Source organism: Rhinopithecus bieti, unplaced genomic scaffold, assembly GCF_001698545.2.
Source record: "Rhinopithecus bieti isolate Rb0 unplaced genomic scaffold, ASM169854v2 scaffold_4553, whole genome shotgun sequence".
Classification (NCBI taxonomy): domain Eukaryota; kingdom Metazoa; phylum Chordata; class Mammalia; order Primates; family Cercopithecidae; genus Rhinopithecus; species Rhinopithecus bieti.
Genome location: NW_016804694.1, coordinates 4,482,807 through 4,499,490, shown reverse-complemented (window position 1 = coordinate 4,499,490; position 16,684 = coordinate 4,482,807). Strand labels below are relative to the sequence as shown.

The following is a 16,684-nucleotide window of genomic DNA, read 5'->3' as shown; positions in this document are numbered from 1 at the left end:
GGACTCTTTTATAGCGTGCCCACAAATGAGCCCTGAGCAGGGGGAAGCCCATGAAAGAAAACTCTAACCTGCCTTTTTATTTACTTTTCAAAACCTCTGTGGTCAAGAAATCAGAAAATAGTGAGAAACACATTATATTAATGCATAGGGATGGGTTACAAGAGATAGTCGAAAGTTCTACAAAGAAATGCCAAGGGCATGAACAAAGTGTATTTTGTGACAAAGCTGGACAAGCACCTGGAAGTAAATGTAGAAGTGTAATAGTTCTGAAGTAACTACATTGGAGATCAAAGGCTCTGAGTGATTTAGAAGAAAAAAGTAGCTTAGCCAAATATCACTGATCACATTTAACCCTTTTTACCTTAGGCATGTAATTATTCTATGTAAATATAATCCTAAATCAGTGACCCAAATAAGGTTGTCTAATAAATGAGCATGGTTAGAATTCCATACTTGCTTGTCCTCTGCATTTCCTGTTTCAGTGAAGTAATGGCGAGATATATAGGTATTAGGTGCCCTTACTATTACTTACATTTTTTGATTCAGTAATGATATAAACCCCTTGGATGTTTAGGGAGACCCGTAATTCCCAGTTGAGCGTTAGTTATTGTGTGGTTAATGTTGTGTGGCTTAGTATACCCACCAGCTGCGTGGTCAGGGAGGTAGAAGGGAAACTTCCCCTGGAAAGGCAGTCCTTTTAAAATTTTCAATGACCTTACCTATTAGTAGATGTGATTCATCAGCTTCTTCAGCTATTATACAACCAAGAAAATTAGTAATTTTACCCTTTGAGTATGAAGTGGAACTAGATGGAAAGTAAAGATAAAAAATCAGAAACCTCCTCTCCACGTGTCTACTAGAAGGGATATTAAAGATGAAGTCAGTGGCTCTCAACCTTGGCTGTACAGGAGAATCACTTGGGACTTTTACAAATTCTAATACCCAGACCATACCCTGGACCAATCAAATCAGAATCTCTTAGGATGGGATCTAAGCAGCAGTGCTGTGTATGGGGGTCTAGAGAGAGTGGGGTGGGTGGGAGTGGGTATGTGTATCCACAGATAGTTCCTTTTGGGAACACCTGGATTAAATGAAATAAGGCAAGTGCCTGACATACATTTAGTGCCTTGTGAGTGTATGCACCACCTTTGAATTGTTTCCTGCTACCCCATCTCTCCCTTTTCCAAACTTGCACAAGAATAGTATTGTATCTGTCTTGGTCTTTCGAAGTGTATCACAGGTGACTTTGCCTCAGAGTTAGAGAATTCATTTTTGACTTCATGATGACAAAGACAGAACTCTCATCTTTTCTTTTTTTCTTTTTTTTTAAGCAAGGCCTCGCTCTGTCTCCCAGACTGGAGGGCAGTGGTACAATCATAGCTCACTGCAGCCTTGAATTCCTGGACTCAAGCCATCCTCCTACCTCAGTGTCCAAAGTGCTGGGATTACAAGCTTGGGCCACTGCACCTAGCCCTTTTCTCACTTTTAATATACCATCTTGTTGTTTATTTTGTTATTTTATCTTCCAATATTCCTTAACTTCTTTCACCTATAAGCCCCAGAATCTGTCGGTTTAGGAAGAATCATTACTTCTGTATCTCTAGGGATTTAATTTAGCCAAATCTTCTTGAGCACTTCAGAAAAATCAGGGTGGAAATAAAGTTTAAGGAATAAAGGGAGTTTTTAAAAATAGAATACAACTCATCCATTTCAATTCAATTCAAATGCCTTTCTCTTTTCCAAGCATTTTAATAAGCTCACTTAAGAGTCTTGTTGAAAATAAATAAATTACACTTGTTTTCATTAAGAGAAAATATCTTTTCCATTTTGCTGGTATTGTTGAAGGAAACAAAAGGAGTCTGAAACTTGGCCAAGGAGGACATTATTAGTGACATATTGGTCACAGATGTGCTGGTAGAGCTACATTTTCTTCCTGCCATTAGGATTTTAAGTGCCCACAAATTACATATGAAAGTCCAGATAACTTTCTTACAAAAGGGAAAGATGAAAAAAATTATGATACTTGCAAAATCTTCATTTTAAAGATATTCTAAATAAGTTTTATAAAAAAGAAAATGACATATGTCCATCTGCTAGTTTTTCTTTTAAAGGAAAAGTAATGCTGGATGATGCCAACATTTACTTCGTGTCGTCAATTCCAAATGTTTTCAACAAGTGAAGATACCTGATATACTCTTTGGCAATATTTGTGAATAATAATATTTCCTTTCCTTAACAATTCTTAAGAAAATCAAGATGGCAAAATTTAAGAGGTAGAAAGGAACTCTCTTTAGTAACTTTATGGCTCAAATCTGTAGGCCTGTAAAGCAGAGTATGAGGAGTTTAGCCAAATTTTGCTCCATTGCAGAAAGTCCTGAAAGTACTTTAGGGAGAGTATTGACAAGCCAACTCTGGAAACAGGGTTAGGATTCACCTGGGAGGAAACGGTCTTGGCATCAGGATGCCCATTAAGGTAGTTGTAATAGATGAATGTAATTCCAGATCTAAGGCTCCGACTAAAAGGATGTAATAGAAGGAAAAGGTATGTTGTAAATGAAAAAGGATCAAGAAACGGATTTGACAGGCATTAAAATAATAATGGCAAGCTAAATATTTATTATAAGACTTCTTGAAAACTTTTTATTCACCTTGATGAGAAAACTTGATAAGGGAATAACTCCTAGAAGGATGACAGATGCCTCAATTTTCATCATGTTTAAGTTGGTAAGTGAACCAGTTTGAAATGTCATGTAAATTGAAAGTGATACGAAATTGAACAAAGGAATGAGTTCACTGCCTATGTAAGAAACTGAATCATGATACAGAAAAAAATATGGCTTAGTTTTCTGATATGTAGGTAGAAAATTATTATCTGTTTGTATTTTTAATTCAATAAGAATATGCATTCTAAGATGATTTAGCGATCTGATTATTACAATGACAGGTGGCTTTAAATCAGGAGCTTGTAATATATTTTTCAGTCTCAAAGCTATTTGATAGTACTGTCAAGGGAATGTCAGTGTTTGATTCTAATCCAGTGCTGTCTGGTATCTTGTGTGTTATTTGGTTTTATAAGTTCAAGACGTCATACTATACAGCTTTTTAAAAGCCTGTAGGGAAGACTTCAGATTCTTTTCATTCTCAGCAGTATCTTGTTTTCTTGCTTCCCATTTTCCTAGGAAAGTGACAATACTGGAGGACCCTGATCAGAACATTCACCTGAAAAACTTGACTCTCCATCAGGCAACCACAGAGGAAGAAGCTCTGAATTTGCTTTTTTTAGGAGACACCAACCGAATGATTGCAGAGGTAATAAACTGCTCTCTGCAAGCTGTTTTTTCAACATTGTAGGATATAGTATCTGAAGCCAGGGTGGAAAAAAAAAGATATAATAGACGTCTAGGGGCAACAATGACCTTAAAAATAATCTCGTCCAAACCTCACATGCAGATAAAGCAGCCCAGATCTAGAGAAGTGAGTAGACTTTCCCAAGGTCACTCAGCTAGCTAATGAGCAGGAACAGAAATCTAGACCCCTATATTCTCAATCCACTGCTTTTTCTACTTCAGTGTATCTACCTTTTAGTTTTTATTTTTATATTTCTAAGTTTTATACAAATTGGTTTGTACATTAATGACAACTTATTACATGTCCTAATTATAGGAAGTTTTGCATATTTTCTAAAATTTAAAGATAGTCCATTTTCCTAACCTGAAATCATCCATATGTTAGCATGTATTTACATATCCATATATTTTCATTCAGTTAGTGGGTTAATATGTATAAAGTACATAGAACAATGCATTGAACATAGGGAGCACTCTATGCATTTGCAGCTATTGTTGGCGTATCTGGGAACACACCATAGTGTGTATATCTCAGTGCAACATTTGGAACATACTTATATTAAAAATTATTCATTGTTAATCTGACATTCAAATTTAACTGAGTTCCTGTTTTACCTGAGAATTCTATGCAGGAACTAGGATTGACCCAGCTTGGTCAGGGGCCCAAATTGTAACTGGTTTCTGATTGCGGATGGAGGGTTATGAAGCTCTCATCCAGCTACACTGTGGTGAAGGGAATGGGATGGTGGTGGTGGTAGCGGTGTGGGAACAGTTCCCCAAATGAACAGCTTACTGTTTTCACGGGCATTTTCTTTTTAAACCACCCTTCCAGAGTTCTATATTTTACCTTGTCTCTGATAGCAGGTATTAGGTAGGGATAGTAAGCTAAAAGGATAAGTAGTCCAAGAAAAAGCTCCATCAGCCCCATGTCTGCCCTCTGGAATACCCTACCTTAGATGCAAGATAGACCAATACAAACCAAATTCAGATAGTGAAAGCATGGCATTGATATCTGTTATTATTTTGGACCCTTAGTTTTTGTTTTTGTCACAGTTGTTTACCAGTTTTGCATCAATATTTTTCAATAGACTAGCTAACTTATAAAGGTTGAGTGTATGTGCCGTATATATGGATTTAAGGACACTTAAATTGTTATTTTTATCTGAAACAACATTCACATAGTTTTAAATTTCAGAATATTTTGTTTTGCTTTACAAATTTGTATTTGTGCTCAGTACTCCAATATTTTGCCCATTTGATCATTTGTGATGCTCTTATTTGTCATAATAATTGAAGATTAACGAATAAAGGTTGAGTAAGAATTAGGGCATATGATGACAAAGGATTTAGCATGCTCCACTAAATCCTGTTCCTCCATATATAGTTTAATAAACAGCAAACCAGGAGATACAGAATAGAAATGGGTCCTGTCCACCAGTGCTTCTGAAAAAGAGAAAAGATAGATTCATAAACTGCTATAAGGAAAACAAGTAGAGGAGCCTGTTGCTGCCTCAGTGCTAACTGACTTTCTTTCAGAGGTGATCCATCCCTAGAGAAATACAGGCCTCATCCTTGCCGATTACTTTCCCTCACCTTTAGTGGGTTATGGAAAGGCCCTTAACCTGTTCCACCATGACTTCCAGTAGCTTAAAAGCTTGGCCATTTGCTCTTTCAAAGTTATACATGAACTTTAGCTAATTACATGGTTTCGGGCTGTGGTTTTGGAAAGTTTTAAGGAACTTCCTTTGTGAAACTTACCTGTCTTACCACCTTACAAAATTCCAAGTCTTTTTTTTTATTATTTCTTTTAATTTTTTATTTTTTGAGACAGAGTCTCGCTCTGTTGCCTAAGCTGGAGTGCTGTGGTGTGATGGCTCACTGAAGCCTCTGCCTCCCGGGTTCAAGCCATTCTTGTGCCTCAGCCTCCCAAGTAGCTGGGACTACAGTCATGCGCCACCACACCTGGCTAGTTTTTTTGTATTTTTGGTAGAGACAGGGTTTCACCATGTTAGCCAGGCTGTTCTGGAACTCCTGGCCTCAAGTGGTCTGCCCACCTCAGCCTCCCAAATGCTGGAATTACAGGTGTGAACCACCGCACCCAGCCAGAATTCCAGGTCTTTTCCTATTACTTACTGATGAGTGTTTAATATTATAAATAGCTGAAACCTGAAGAAGTCCAATCCTAATAATGCTGGTTGTGCGTTTCTTTAAATGCACTGATTTCTTTAAAAAACCAAGTCTAATAGGTTTTGGTTGCTTCTGTGCTTGCTTTTATCTTTTCTTTAGTAATAATAATTACCATGTTATAATGAGAGCCTGCTTAGTAAAAGTCTTGCCATTGTTGTAGACATGTTGTATATTTCTAAATTATTTTAAAATTATACCCAATATTTAGCACCTTAGTTTATACCTTGAATGCAATGAAAACAAATACACAAAAATATAAATGAAGAGTAACTGTCAACCCCTAGAAATTCCTTATTATTCACAGTCTTCTAAAAAAGCATGTTTTGGATTACAACCTAACTGTCAGAATGCAATTTGTCAGCACAGAACGAGCTTACCAGGATAAAAAGAACAAACGAATCATTTTTTAAAAAAACGAAGTTCCCAATTTCCCATTTACACAGAGGAATCCAGAAGTTGCCTTGGTAACCAGAAAACATTTGCAAAACAAAGTCTGAATAAATGGGACACAAAGTGGAGTGCTCTTTCCTTTCATGTTCTTTACCCATAGCCAGCGTTTTAAGGAAAAGTTATTAAGAGTGGCTTCAGCCTCTTCTTATTTATTCAGAACTCTTAAGTAATTTCAGCAATCCTACCAATGTTTTGAATAAAACCTGATTATGTCCCTAGGATAAATTTTTTTTTTAAGTTGAATTGCTGGGCCAACGAGAATAAATATTATAAAAGCTGAACTGAGTGTGACCCAGCGTCCGGTCCACCAGTAGCGAGTATAACTTGATACTTTTTTGTCTTATAGCTGAAATATTTCTATCAAGTCATCAAATCTAATTGAAGAAAGCAGTCTGCATTCGATGATCAGGCCATGCGTAGTGCCATAGATAGGACCATTTGCCCCTACCTTGAAGGCATAGTCCTACCCTTGGTCTAGGGCACTCTGTGTCCAAGTATGGTTCTAGGAAAACCTGCATTAGAATACCCTGTGGTAGTTAAATTATGCAGTTTCTTGGATTACATTGCTGGTTGATGATTCAGAATCTTTTCCATGTGGAGCCCAGGAATATGCATTTTAGCATTTTAAATGTGCTTAGGCTAGATTTGGGAGCAGTCTGGGCTTTACCCTTAAGAAAGCTGGTTGAAACCCACTCCCAGAGGAAAAAAAAAAAAACAAGCAGGTCTATATTCTGCATCCTTGTCAACACAACAACATTTGAAAATTCTGCCAGTTTGGTAGACAAAAAAAGAAATCTTGTTTTCATTTGCATTTTGATTACCAAATTCTTGTATATCTTTATTGGCCATTTGCATTTTCTGTTTTTGTTCATGTCTTCTATTTGTTTCTCTCTTGAAGTGTTAGGGTGGGTCTGATTGATTTGTTGACCCCATGAGGGCTGGAACTTTGTCCTGTTCAGCAGTTTGTCGTACTGTGTATTGGCAGCTGTAGGAAGCGAATACTGTGTCCGAGGGGTCTAGCATATAATTTCTTATATAGGTATTACCTGGTGTAGTTATTGACCTGGATGGATTCTGGAGCAATAATATGCTATATCTGGTATAAAACATTTGCTGTGAAACTGCTTGCAGGGGACCTTTGGTGAGAAAGGAACACTCAGTGCCGACGTTGGGGAAGTCCAGGGTCGCCTGGGTGGGCAGCTTGCTTGCTTCCCACCTGGCTTCCTTTCCCATGTGAACTGTCAGGTGACTTCCTCCAGTCAGTGTTGGTTCCACTCTGTGGTTTCTTCACCATCTCGCCCAATCCCCGCCAGGTAGTGCCGAAGAGCATGAACTTTGGAGACCTTCTTTTCTACCCCTGGCTCCACCCTTTGCCAAGTGTGTGTCCTTGGGCAAGTCACTTAACTGGTCTGAAGTCTACTTTCTAACCTGTAAAATGGGCATAACTATACCCACCTTCTAGGGATATAGAAACAGTTGAATTAAATAACATTTGGACAGGCCCTGGAGTTCTTAGCTGGCAACTATTTAAAGACAAGACTTTTGTCTTGTTCATCTCTATTCTCTCAGCACCTGGCAACTAGTAGGTCATCAATTATTGATTAATTGTTTTGTGGAATTCATGAGAGAGGAAGACCTGGTGATTTCAGGTAATAAGACCTCCAATCGCAGGCCCAGAATTGAAAGTGATTTTATGGTACACTGTGCCTGTTGGTGAGTACTGAGAACATCACAGATGACTTCAACATTGTGTGTGTGTGTGTGTGATACTTCAAATCTTTTGAAAGAGGTTACTTTCCAAATAATTAGCCTATCAACAAAGTTTCTGGGATTAATAAATAATTTCCCCAAGAGTGATTAGAAGTCTTTATGTCTAAGTCTTTGCTTGAAATAAAAGACATACAGACACTCCCCAACTTACAATTTTTCAGCCTTACAATGGTGTGAAATTGTTATGCATGCAGTAGAAACTGTACTTCAAGTTCTCACACAATGATTCTGTTTTTCACTTCCAGTACATTCTTCAATAAATTATATGAAATATTCAACACTTTATTAGAAAACAGGGTTTGTGCTAGGTGATTTTGCCCCACTGTAGGCTAATAGAAGTGTTCTTGCACACGTTGAAAGTAGGCCAGGCTAAGGTATGATGTTCAGTAGGTTAGGTATATTAAATGCATTTTCAACTTATGGTATTTTCCATTTACGATGGGTTTGTTGGGACATAACCCCGCATCATAAATCGTGGAGCATCTGTGCTAGATTTATCTGAGTTGTGCTGATGTGCTTTGTAAGCTCTCAGGCTTTGCACATTAGCAAACTTTTGGAGTAAGTTGTATGACCTTGTGGAAGTGCAAACAGTTGGGAGACGGGGTGTGAGTGGGGGTTAATAGGTTTATACGAGTTATAGGAACAGCTGTTCTTGGACGTGTTGTCTAATAACATAAGGATAGGGCAGGAAGGAAGGAGTAGCTTTATTGTGTGATTGTGTTTGTTAACACAACTTCAAGCCCGAATCTCCTTGTGTGGTGTGTGTGGAAAACAAGAGGATTTTGGTTGCAATTAGTTCCAAAGTCATTAAAGGGATACTGACTAACACATCCTCACACATTTTTGTTTGAAAGATATGTTAGTTATACATAATTAGCAAGTTTGTTGTAAAATTTGTGAACCTGGTTAGAGCAAAATATTCAACAGGCAAACTACATTTTGGCCTTGATCTTATTACAATAAGAATAGCATGTTTAGCAGGGTGCAGTGGCTCACCTTTAATCCCAGCTACTCAGGAGGCTGAGGCAGGAGAATTGCTTGAGCCCAGGAGTTTGAGGCCAGCCTGGGCACCATAGTGCGACCCCACCTCAAATAAATACATAAATAAGAATAGCATTTTCTTCTTATTAGGCCCTGATAAGTGGCTAGAAGCCTTAGTAAAAGATATATTGACAATTCTAACCTCTTTTCTTATCTATTATATATACCTACTAGGTATAGAAGAAAAGAAACTTGAATTTTGAGCACTTACTATATGACAAGTATTTCTTTCTTGTTCTCATAATTTATATCTGAGATACATGAGAAATAGACAGTGTTCTTTAAATAACGCTTTGGTGTTATAACACAGTTTGCATTCTGCTCTAACCTGATTTAGTGGTATTACATGAACCATGAGATTTGATCTAAAACATCGATTAAAATAAAAGAGTGGTATGGAACAGCTATTATTAGAACTTTAAGATTTATATACTCCATATACATTATTAAAATAATAGTATTTTGGCTATAAAATTTAGTCCCAGAGTTTCTTCTGATCTTTAAAGTTCTTGTCTCGAATTAAACATAGCATATGAAAGCCACTTTTACTCTATGCAGTATTATTGACATTCACCAACAACAGCAGCAAAAAATGAAAGAGGAGAAAAAAGCCATCTTCAGTGAAACAAAGAAATAGCCATAACCTCAAACTATGGGAAAACCTGCCAAAACTATGAATGTGAATTATGGCGAGAAAGGGTGCTGAGAGCCAACTCATGTGTCCTCCAACCTCAGGCAGGATAGAGTTTCCCTTTTAAAAAAGGGTCACAATTCTCAAATGCAAATCCAATGATCTTTTGGTTAGAGTGATGAGATCTGAAACACAGGCAAGTATGGAGGAAGAATCTGGGAATATTATATAGATATTCATTCTTACTCTAGAAGGTGGATCCAAAGAAGAAACGTTAAATACAAGCCATTTTTAGGATCAGTGATGTAGGCTCATGCCAAAGAAGATGGCCTTTGGTGAGTGGGATTCAGGGAGTTTGTTATTTAAGGAGCTTAACTATGAGCCATCCCAGACCTATTAGTGTGAAATACTGAGGAAAGTTTATGCTCTTGAGGCTAAAGACATAACAGATGTAATGTAAAAGTATTCAGGATGTAAACCCAATATGAATATTTCCTCACCTATCCTCCCGGCTACTCTTTAGGAAAGAGATGGTCATGTTCAAAGATAAAATTCTCAGAAAGAAAGCATCCCACAACCTATTTGTACATATGGAGTAGGTGTCAGAGCTGAGAAACAGATATCTGAAGGCTGATGAAATCAGAGAGCACGGGGCTTGCTCTTCATAATCTTAAGTATGTTATTTAAAGACAATCTTGGTTTTTTAAAAAAGAGCTTAATATTATAGAAGAGCCCAAAGAAAAAGATTACAAGACAAAGAAAAGCAAACCTGAAAAACTTCAGAAAATAAATGAAAGAGAAAAAGAAAGCCATTAAAGAGATGAAAGTGCCATTAGAAGCGAATAGGAAGGAGGAAGAAGAAGAGAAGGTAAAGGGGGGGGGGGAATAAGAGGAAGAAATGTGACTGAAAAATAACTAAGGATATAAAAATTAATGAGAGAAGGTGATATCTAGAAAGAGAGACAAAGGAACATCCAGTTATGCATAGTTAGAAATCCTGAAGAAGAGGAGAGAACAAAGGCAACAGAAAAACTAGAGAAAAGTTTTCTGAAACTTGGAATTACTTGAATCTGCAGATGAAAAGGACATAACTGAAAAAATTGGAAGAGCTCAATTCCAAGATATCCTCTCTTGAAGTCACTAAATTCCAAAGCTAAAGAAAGAGCCTTAAGGGCATACAGTCAGAAAATACAAGTTAACTGTGAGTGAAAATAAAATAGGTTGTTATGCCTAATACTGGACATCTGTGCTTCTAGAGTTCTTTCTTCGGCATCTCTACTCTGAGTGACACTGTCCTAAAATTTGTGTTGAAGATTGCATTGAGTGCTATCCCAATGAAGTTTCACGGGATATATTTTTTTCATTAGAACAAAATCATACAAATGTATATCTAAATTCTCCTTGGTGTGTTATCATTACGTGTGTCTTAGTTGTTTATACACAGGATAGTAAACAGTAGTTTCAGATTGTCTATAATCCCAAGGTATGTAGTATGTATAAAAAAGACAGTTTGAATAAACTGCTAAAATTCTTAAGATTGTTAGCTCTTTTAGCGCCATAATATTATTATTCCACTTATGTGAATAGTCAGACTTGGAAATTTTAAACAAAAGCTGAATTTTAATAGGAAGAGAAAAGAGAAGAAAATTCAAACTCAATTTAAAAGATGAAAAATGGACAGAGTGGACAATTATGATGAGTTACTGTTTTGATGGCTAAATTTAGCTTATAATTCTTTTTGCAATCAAGTGGAAAATACAGCAGGGGGTTTGGCAGACATTTTGGGTTATATAATTTTCATTGTTCAGAGAGCAAACCTTAATGCTGGTGGAGGATATGATGCTATCTAGCTCAAGGATGATACGTAAGAATGATAATTGAATGTAGTTCCAATTAAAGATACAGGCAAAATCCTTCCCAATTTCCCGTATGTACCACCATTTAGCCGACTTAGATTTTGATATAAATGTGTTTGACTTTGATTTGCCAAATCTTGGAAAAATGACCCTTAGGGAAGTAATCTGAATCCTGACATCCACAGAGGAAGCTTCAACAGAACCACTAATTCTGACGTTGTTTTCCTAAAAATTTTTGAATCGGCTAATAGATCTTTTGAGGATGTGAACGTCAAAAATCCATCAAATTGATTCCAGACTTGTTAGGCGGTATGCACAATAAAACATACTAGACCTATTCTTATCATAAAGGCAAATCATAATTATTAGAACATTCTTATATATTCCAGATTGTTCCAAAGTTTGTTTTTAAATTTTAAACAAAATTGGTGTGTCTAGTCTATTTCTCTTTTACAAAACTGTTTTGACAACATGCTGGATAAGAAAAAGACCTAGAATCCTGCAACTGGGGAAAATCATTTTGACTACTTTTCTAAAAGCCAGGTATCTTATAAACAGAAAAGTCAGAAAGAAAAATGAGAAGTTTAGGATCATTAATTCCAGTAGAGGGATATCCACTCGGGAATATTTTGTTGCTAGGCAGTGTGTTCTGAAACACCTCCAGAAAAGATCGAGGTAGGTGTTTATAGGGTCATGTGCTTAAACCACTAGGTTTGATCAGATCTCACTTTTCCAGGTGGGGTTAGAGTACATCAAGGGCATAGTGAGCTTCCTAATTCAATTAATTTAATATGGGAAGAACTATATAAAGAATCAGTTAACCAATAGGTAATGGATTAGGTAATACTTCATTTAGGGTGAGGTTTAACCTGAAAGGCTGAGATACTAACTCAGAAAACATTTAAAAAACCACATGGAAGTTAGCATTTTCAGTCTTCAATTCAGATAGAGCAAATGAGTAGAGGAACAGATCAATTAGAGTATCCGTGTAGAAAGTGTTATCAAACAAGGAGAACTAAAGTGGAAAGCTGAATTCTAGATCCTGTGGTTGCTATTGTTGTTGTTAGTTGGTTTGTTTTAAGGAGTCTCAGGCATATACTTTACAATGTCCTGTTCAATAGAAATGAGATTTCTTCCATTTGATCTATTCTAGATTAGTGGAAATTCCTGTTGAGATGTTTTACTCCAAGATAACAAAGTGATTGAAAAAAATATTTTGGTACACAGGAATGGAATAAAAGGTGTAAGTTAAGGCAAGAAATAAGTAAGCATTCAAGATACCCTAGAAAACTTTTAATGTGATATACAGAGGTTATTTGAATCATTGAAGGCTGCATTAATTGTCTACAATCATTTTTGAAGTGATTGAAAACATAAGTTTAACTAAAAGCAGAAATAAATTAATTTCACAAACATCCATAAGAGCATTATGTAAACCCCAAGAAATTATATTTCACTTATTGATTCTTGCCCCCAAATCAGAATTATCATTACTAAAAATGGCTGGACACACACACACACGCACCCCACAAAAAAAAAGCATCGCCGTTTATTTTCAAATTTCTCTTTCAGCCAACAAGTATCTCCTGCTCTATAGAAAAGGATTATTATTCAATGAGATTTGAGGTTTTTTTTACCACATGAAATAGCTTCTGAGAGTGGTAGCTGAGCCAGTGCCAGGGAGAGGCATAAAGGACAGTAGAAGGGGCCTTAGCACCTGTCTCCAGTCCTCAGTGCAGGCATTTGATGTTATGTGAAGTGTCCTAACAAAGCAGCATCAACCCCTGCCTCCACAGTCATTGCTGCTCCAAGCCCCTTCTGTATAAACATTTTGAAGCCACTATTGTCTGACAGGGTCATTTTTGAGCCACCTTTTACAATCTACGCCATTCTGTTGACACTGCCACAAAATGAGTTGGACACCGAACATTCATTTGTAGCCCAGTGGATCACACCACTACTTCACTATGCACTAGAAAAAACAGTTCATCATGATAACACAATTTAAACAATGTTCCAAATGGATTTTTTTATGAACATTTAAAACTCCATTTGGAACAACCAATTTTTTTGGACTCTTCCAGGGTTTGGATATCAATGACTGTCTATATGCACAAATATTAAATGTCTCTTCTGAACACAATGGCTAATGCCAATTGGGTATAGTCCCAGGGAATTCACGAAGATAAATGAATTTTGAGTAGGCTTATTTGGGGAGTAGGAAAAGGGTATACTTGAGTGACAAGCTAGAGGACATTCTAGACCGGAGAAAAGGCAATTGAAGATGTAGAGAGTAATGATTAAGAGCTCTGGAATCAGGCACAACAAATAACTGAAGCCCAAGATTGATAGGGAGATTTGAGTCAATCTAGCTGTTTCAAATAGTTCTAATTTTTAGACTCAAATGAACTATATTCCATGGGCTTAAAAAGCTTGCCGATGTAGTCACAGAATTATTTGAAGATTTTTAGAAATTATGGAGCATGCTATAGAGATTCCAGAACACAAGAAATGAGCAAGAGTCAACAAATTAACAAACATTTTTTAACACTACTATGTTATGCTAGGCAATGATGCATAAGACACAGTCCCTGTCCACAAGGAGCTTGAAGTCTAGGAGGGAGGAAGAGGAAAATGGAGAGGCTTTGTTGGAAGTAATTTTTCAAATGAATGGAACTTCAGTGAGAAGTAAAGTTTTGCTACACTGGAGATGAGAAAGAGGAAAAATAACTTTAGCCATATACTGAAGATATGATGACTCTGTAAGGAGTCCAGTGAGCCTAGGTTTTTAAATTTCACCCCATAAAAGAAAGTATATTCTCCCTTTTCCAAAAAAGAAAACGTATGTGCAAGATAACAAGCTAATATTTTGATACAAGCCCTAAAAAAGAAACTGATAAAGGATAATGGTCAGTAAGCAATTAAGAAAAGTCAGCATTGATATTACCTTAAACTAATTTCATTCACTTTTCTGATAGCATTTAAAATTTTATAGATCAAATCAATTCAATTTATTTTTTTATTGCTCAAAAGATCTTTGGGACTATAAAGAGAAATTGAAGGCATATAAAAGTACTTGAATTGAAGTCAATTGTTAAATACCCATAACTGTTACCTAACCGGGTGGAGAGCAGAGGTGGTCTTCTTGGAATGTTGTTGGTCTGCCCTGCTGCTCCGTGTCTTACACATTGTTTGGATGAGAATATACAAGATATTTTCATTTGTAGATAGCACAAAATTGAAAACAAGATCAAGCTCCAATAGATTGTAATGTTGACATAAAAACTAATCAAATGCAGTCATGAAGTAAACTAGTGTGTGTGTGTGTGTGTGTGTGTGTGTGTGTGTGTGTGTGTGTCCCAAAGAAATTCCATAGCATGGGTAAGGGCTGGAGCAAATCTGGTATAGTAACACTTCATGTGATGTGCTATTTACTGGCAATATTAGGTTTAGATTGCCCAGGTTCCAGGAAGTAATACATCCAATGTCCTTGGCTGTGGTTAGGCTACTTTTAAAATAATATATTCAATTCAAGTGCCAGAGTACCATATTTAAAAAGGATTTTGATAAACACTTGCAAAAGGCCCAGTTGAAAGGAATAGAGATATTTAGTCTTAGAGAACATGCTAGTTTAATTCAGGGATGTAGATAGGATTGGCATTAATCAAATATGCCTTTTACAATAGTACTTTGTCTGAGAGGTGGAGGACAATTGGAAGGGACAAGAGTAAATATTGAGACTAGAAGGGAGAGACTGCAGTAACCCAAGTGAGAGGTAAAGGATATTTGGCTACTGAGGGAGATACAGATAAGTGGAGAGAAATCCAACGAGAGTAGGATGAGTTGGATATCCATCCATGGCACACAGAAGGAGGGAAAGAGATACGGTTGTTTTGGGAACATTATGTACAAGATGCTGGCAAGGCATTTTAATGACAGTGATCAGTCAAACTGCTGGACATTCTAATCTGGTATACAGAACAATTAAGAGATAAGGACACATGAGGCATCTGAATAAAGTGAATATCAACAGTGACATTAATATGACCCTTTACACTTCGCAGATCACTTCAGCACTCAGTAACTCAGTTGGTATTTAATATAACTCCCTGCAACGAAGCAGGTCTTAATATGGCATTCTAGAAACATGAAAATCAAAATTACTTCATGTAATTTTGCTTAAGCTTTTAACACTAGTAAGTGACAGAACCAGGACTTGAAACCAGGCTATCTGACACCAAATTCTGAGATTTTTGGTGTGTGATTTTTATTACACTACAGAGCCTATGCAATGAGGATTTGAGCTGTAGAAGATGAGTTTCCAAGGGGAGGAGATATGGTCACCATAGCTTAGGACACACCTATTTTTAGGGACTGCAAAGAAGAGAGCAGAGTAAAGGAAAAAGCCATAGAGAAGGAGAAAGTGACTGGAGAGTATTTGGCCCTAGAAAGCAGGTGGTGGGCAGAGGGTGGCGAGCTCCTAAAGTGAGGGAATGGCTAGCATTTTCAGATATTACCTAGAGGATCAGCATGTTCATTGCTAAGAACAAATCACTTTCTTTACTGCACATTTTGCCTTTCTCATTTCATGCTCATTCTCATTTCACACATTGTGGCTTTAGATACTGACTAGATTGTAAGTTCCTTGAGGGCAGCATCCAGGTCTTATTTTCCTTCTTGTCTCTGTACTGCCTAACACAGTTAGGCATATAGGAAATATATAGGCTAATGGGAAATATGGAAACTCTCTGCATGCAGGTGATTAATCATCACTAAAATTTTTCCAAAGGCACAGCCACTAGTGCCAAAAGCACATTTGTTTAAAATGTGTGCTTAACTTTGAATGAATCTGCCTAAATGGTGCCATCTGTTCTTAGGCAGTTTCAGAAACATTTTAATACAATTTTACCTTTAAAAGGACAAATGTAGGGCCATGCCTATGAGACATAAAGACATCCTTAAATAAACACAGAACAGACACCAGCACATCCAATCACACTTTAAAAGCTCCACATAAAGAATGTTTTCTGAGGTTTAAGAAATTTTTATCTAAGAGGACACCAACTGCTACTTCATGCAGAAAATATTTATGAGACGTTACAAAACTGTAGGCATGGACTCCTACAGCATATTACTGCATTTTAATTACAGACTCCAGAATATACAATTTTAGTTTATGTGAATCTCATATTCCTTTGAAATGGGTACACTCTACCAATATTAATTTATGGCTCACATTTTATGGTGGTTTCAGAATATCAGTTTCGAAGCTGAAGACAGCTGTTGAGAAGTCTCCATGTTATTTGTTTATATTGATTGTCAGTTTGACTTTTGTTACAGTATTGTAGGATTTATTGTTGCGCGACTATCACAGTGAAATGAAACCCATGTTTAAGTTCTGC

The 16,684-nt window shown here is 36.8% G+C and overlaps 1 protein-coding gene across 1 annotated transcript in view; it reads left to right on the top strand.

The window, feature by feature from the left end:
• Positions 1-16,684, top strand: part of KIF6 (kinesin family member 6) — a 381,950-nt gene that overhangs the window by 110,300 nt on the left and 254,966 nt on the right. The window contains 1 exon segment of the mRNA XM_017870163.1: positions 3,180-3,309. Coding sequence (XP_017725652.1) covers positions 3,180-3,309 — 130 coding nt within the window.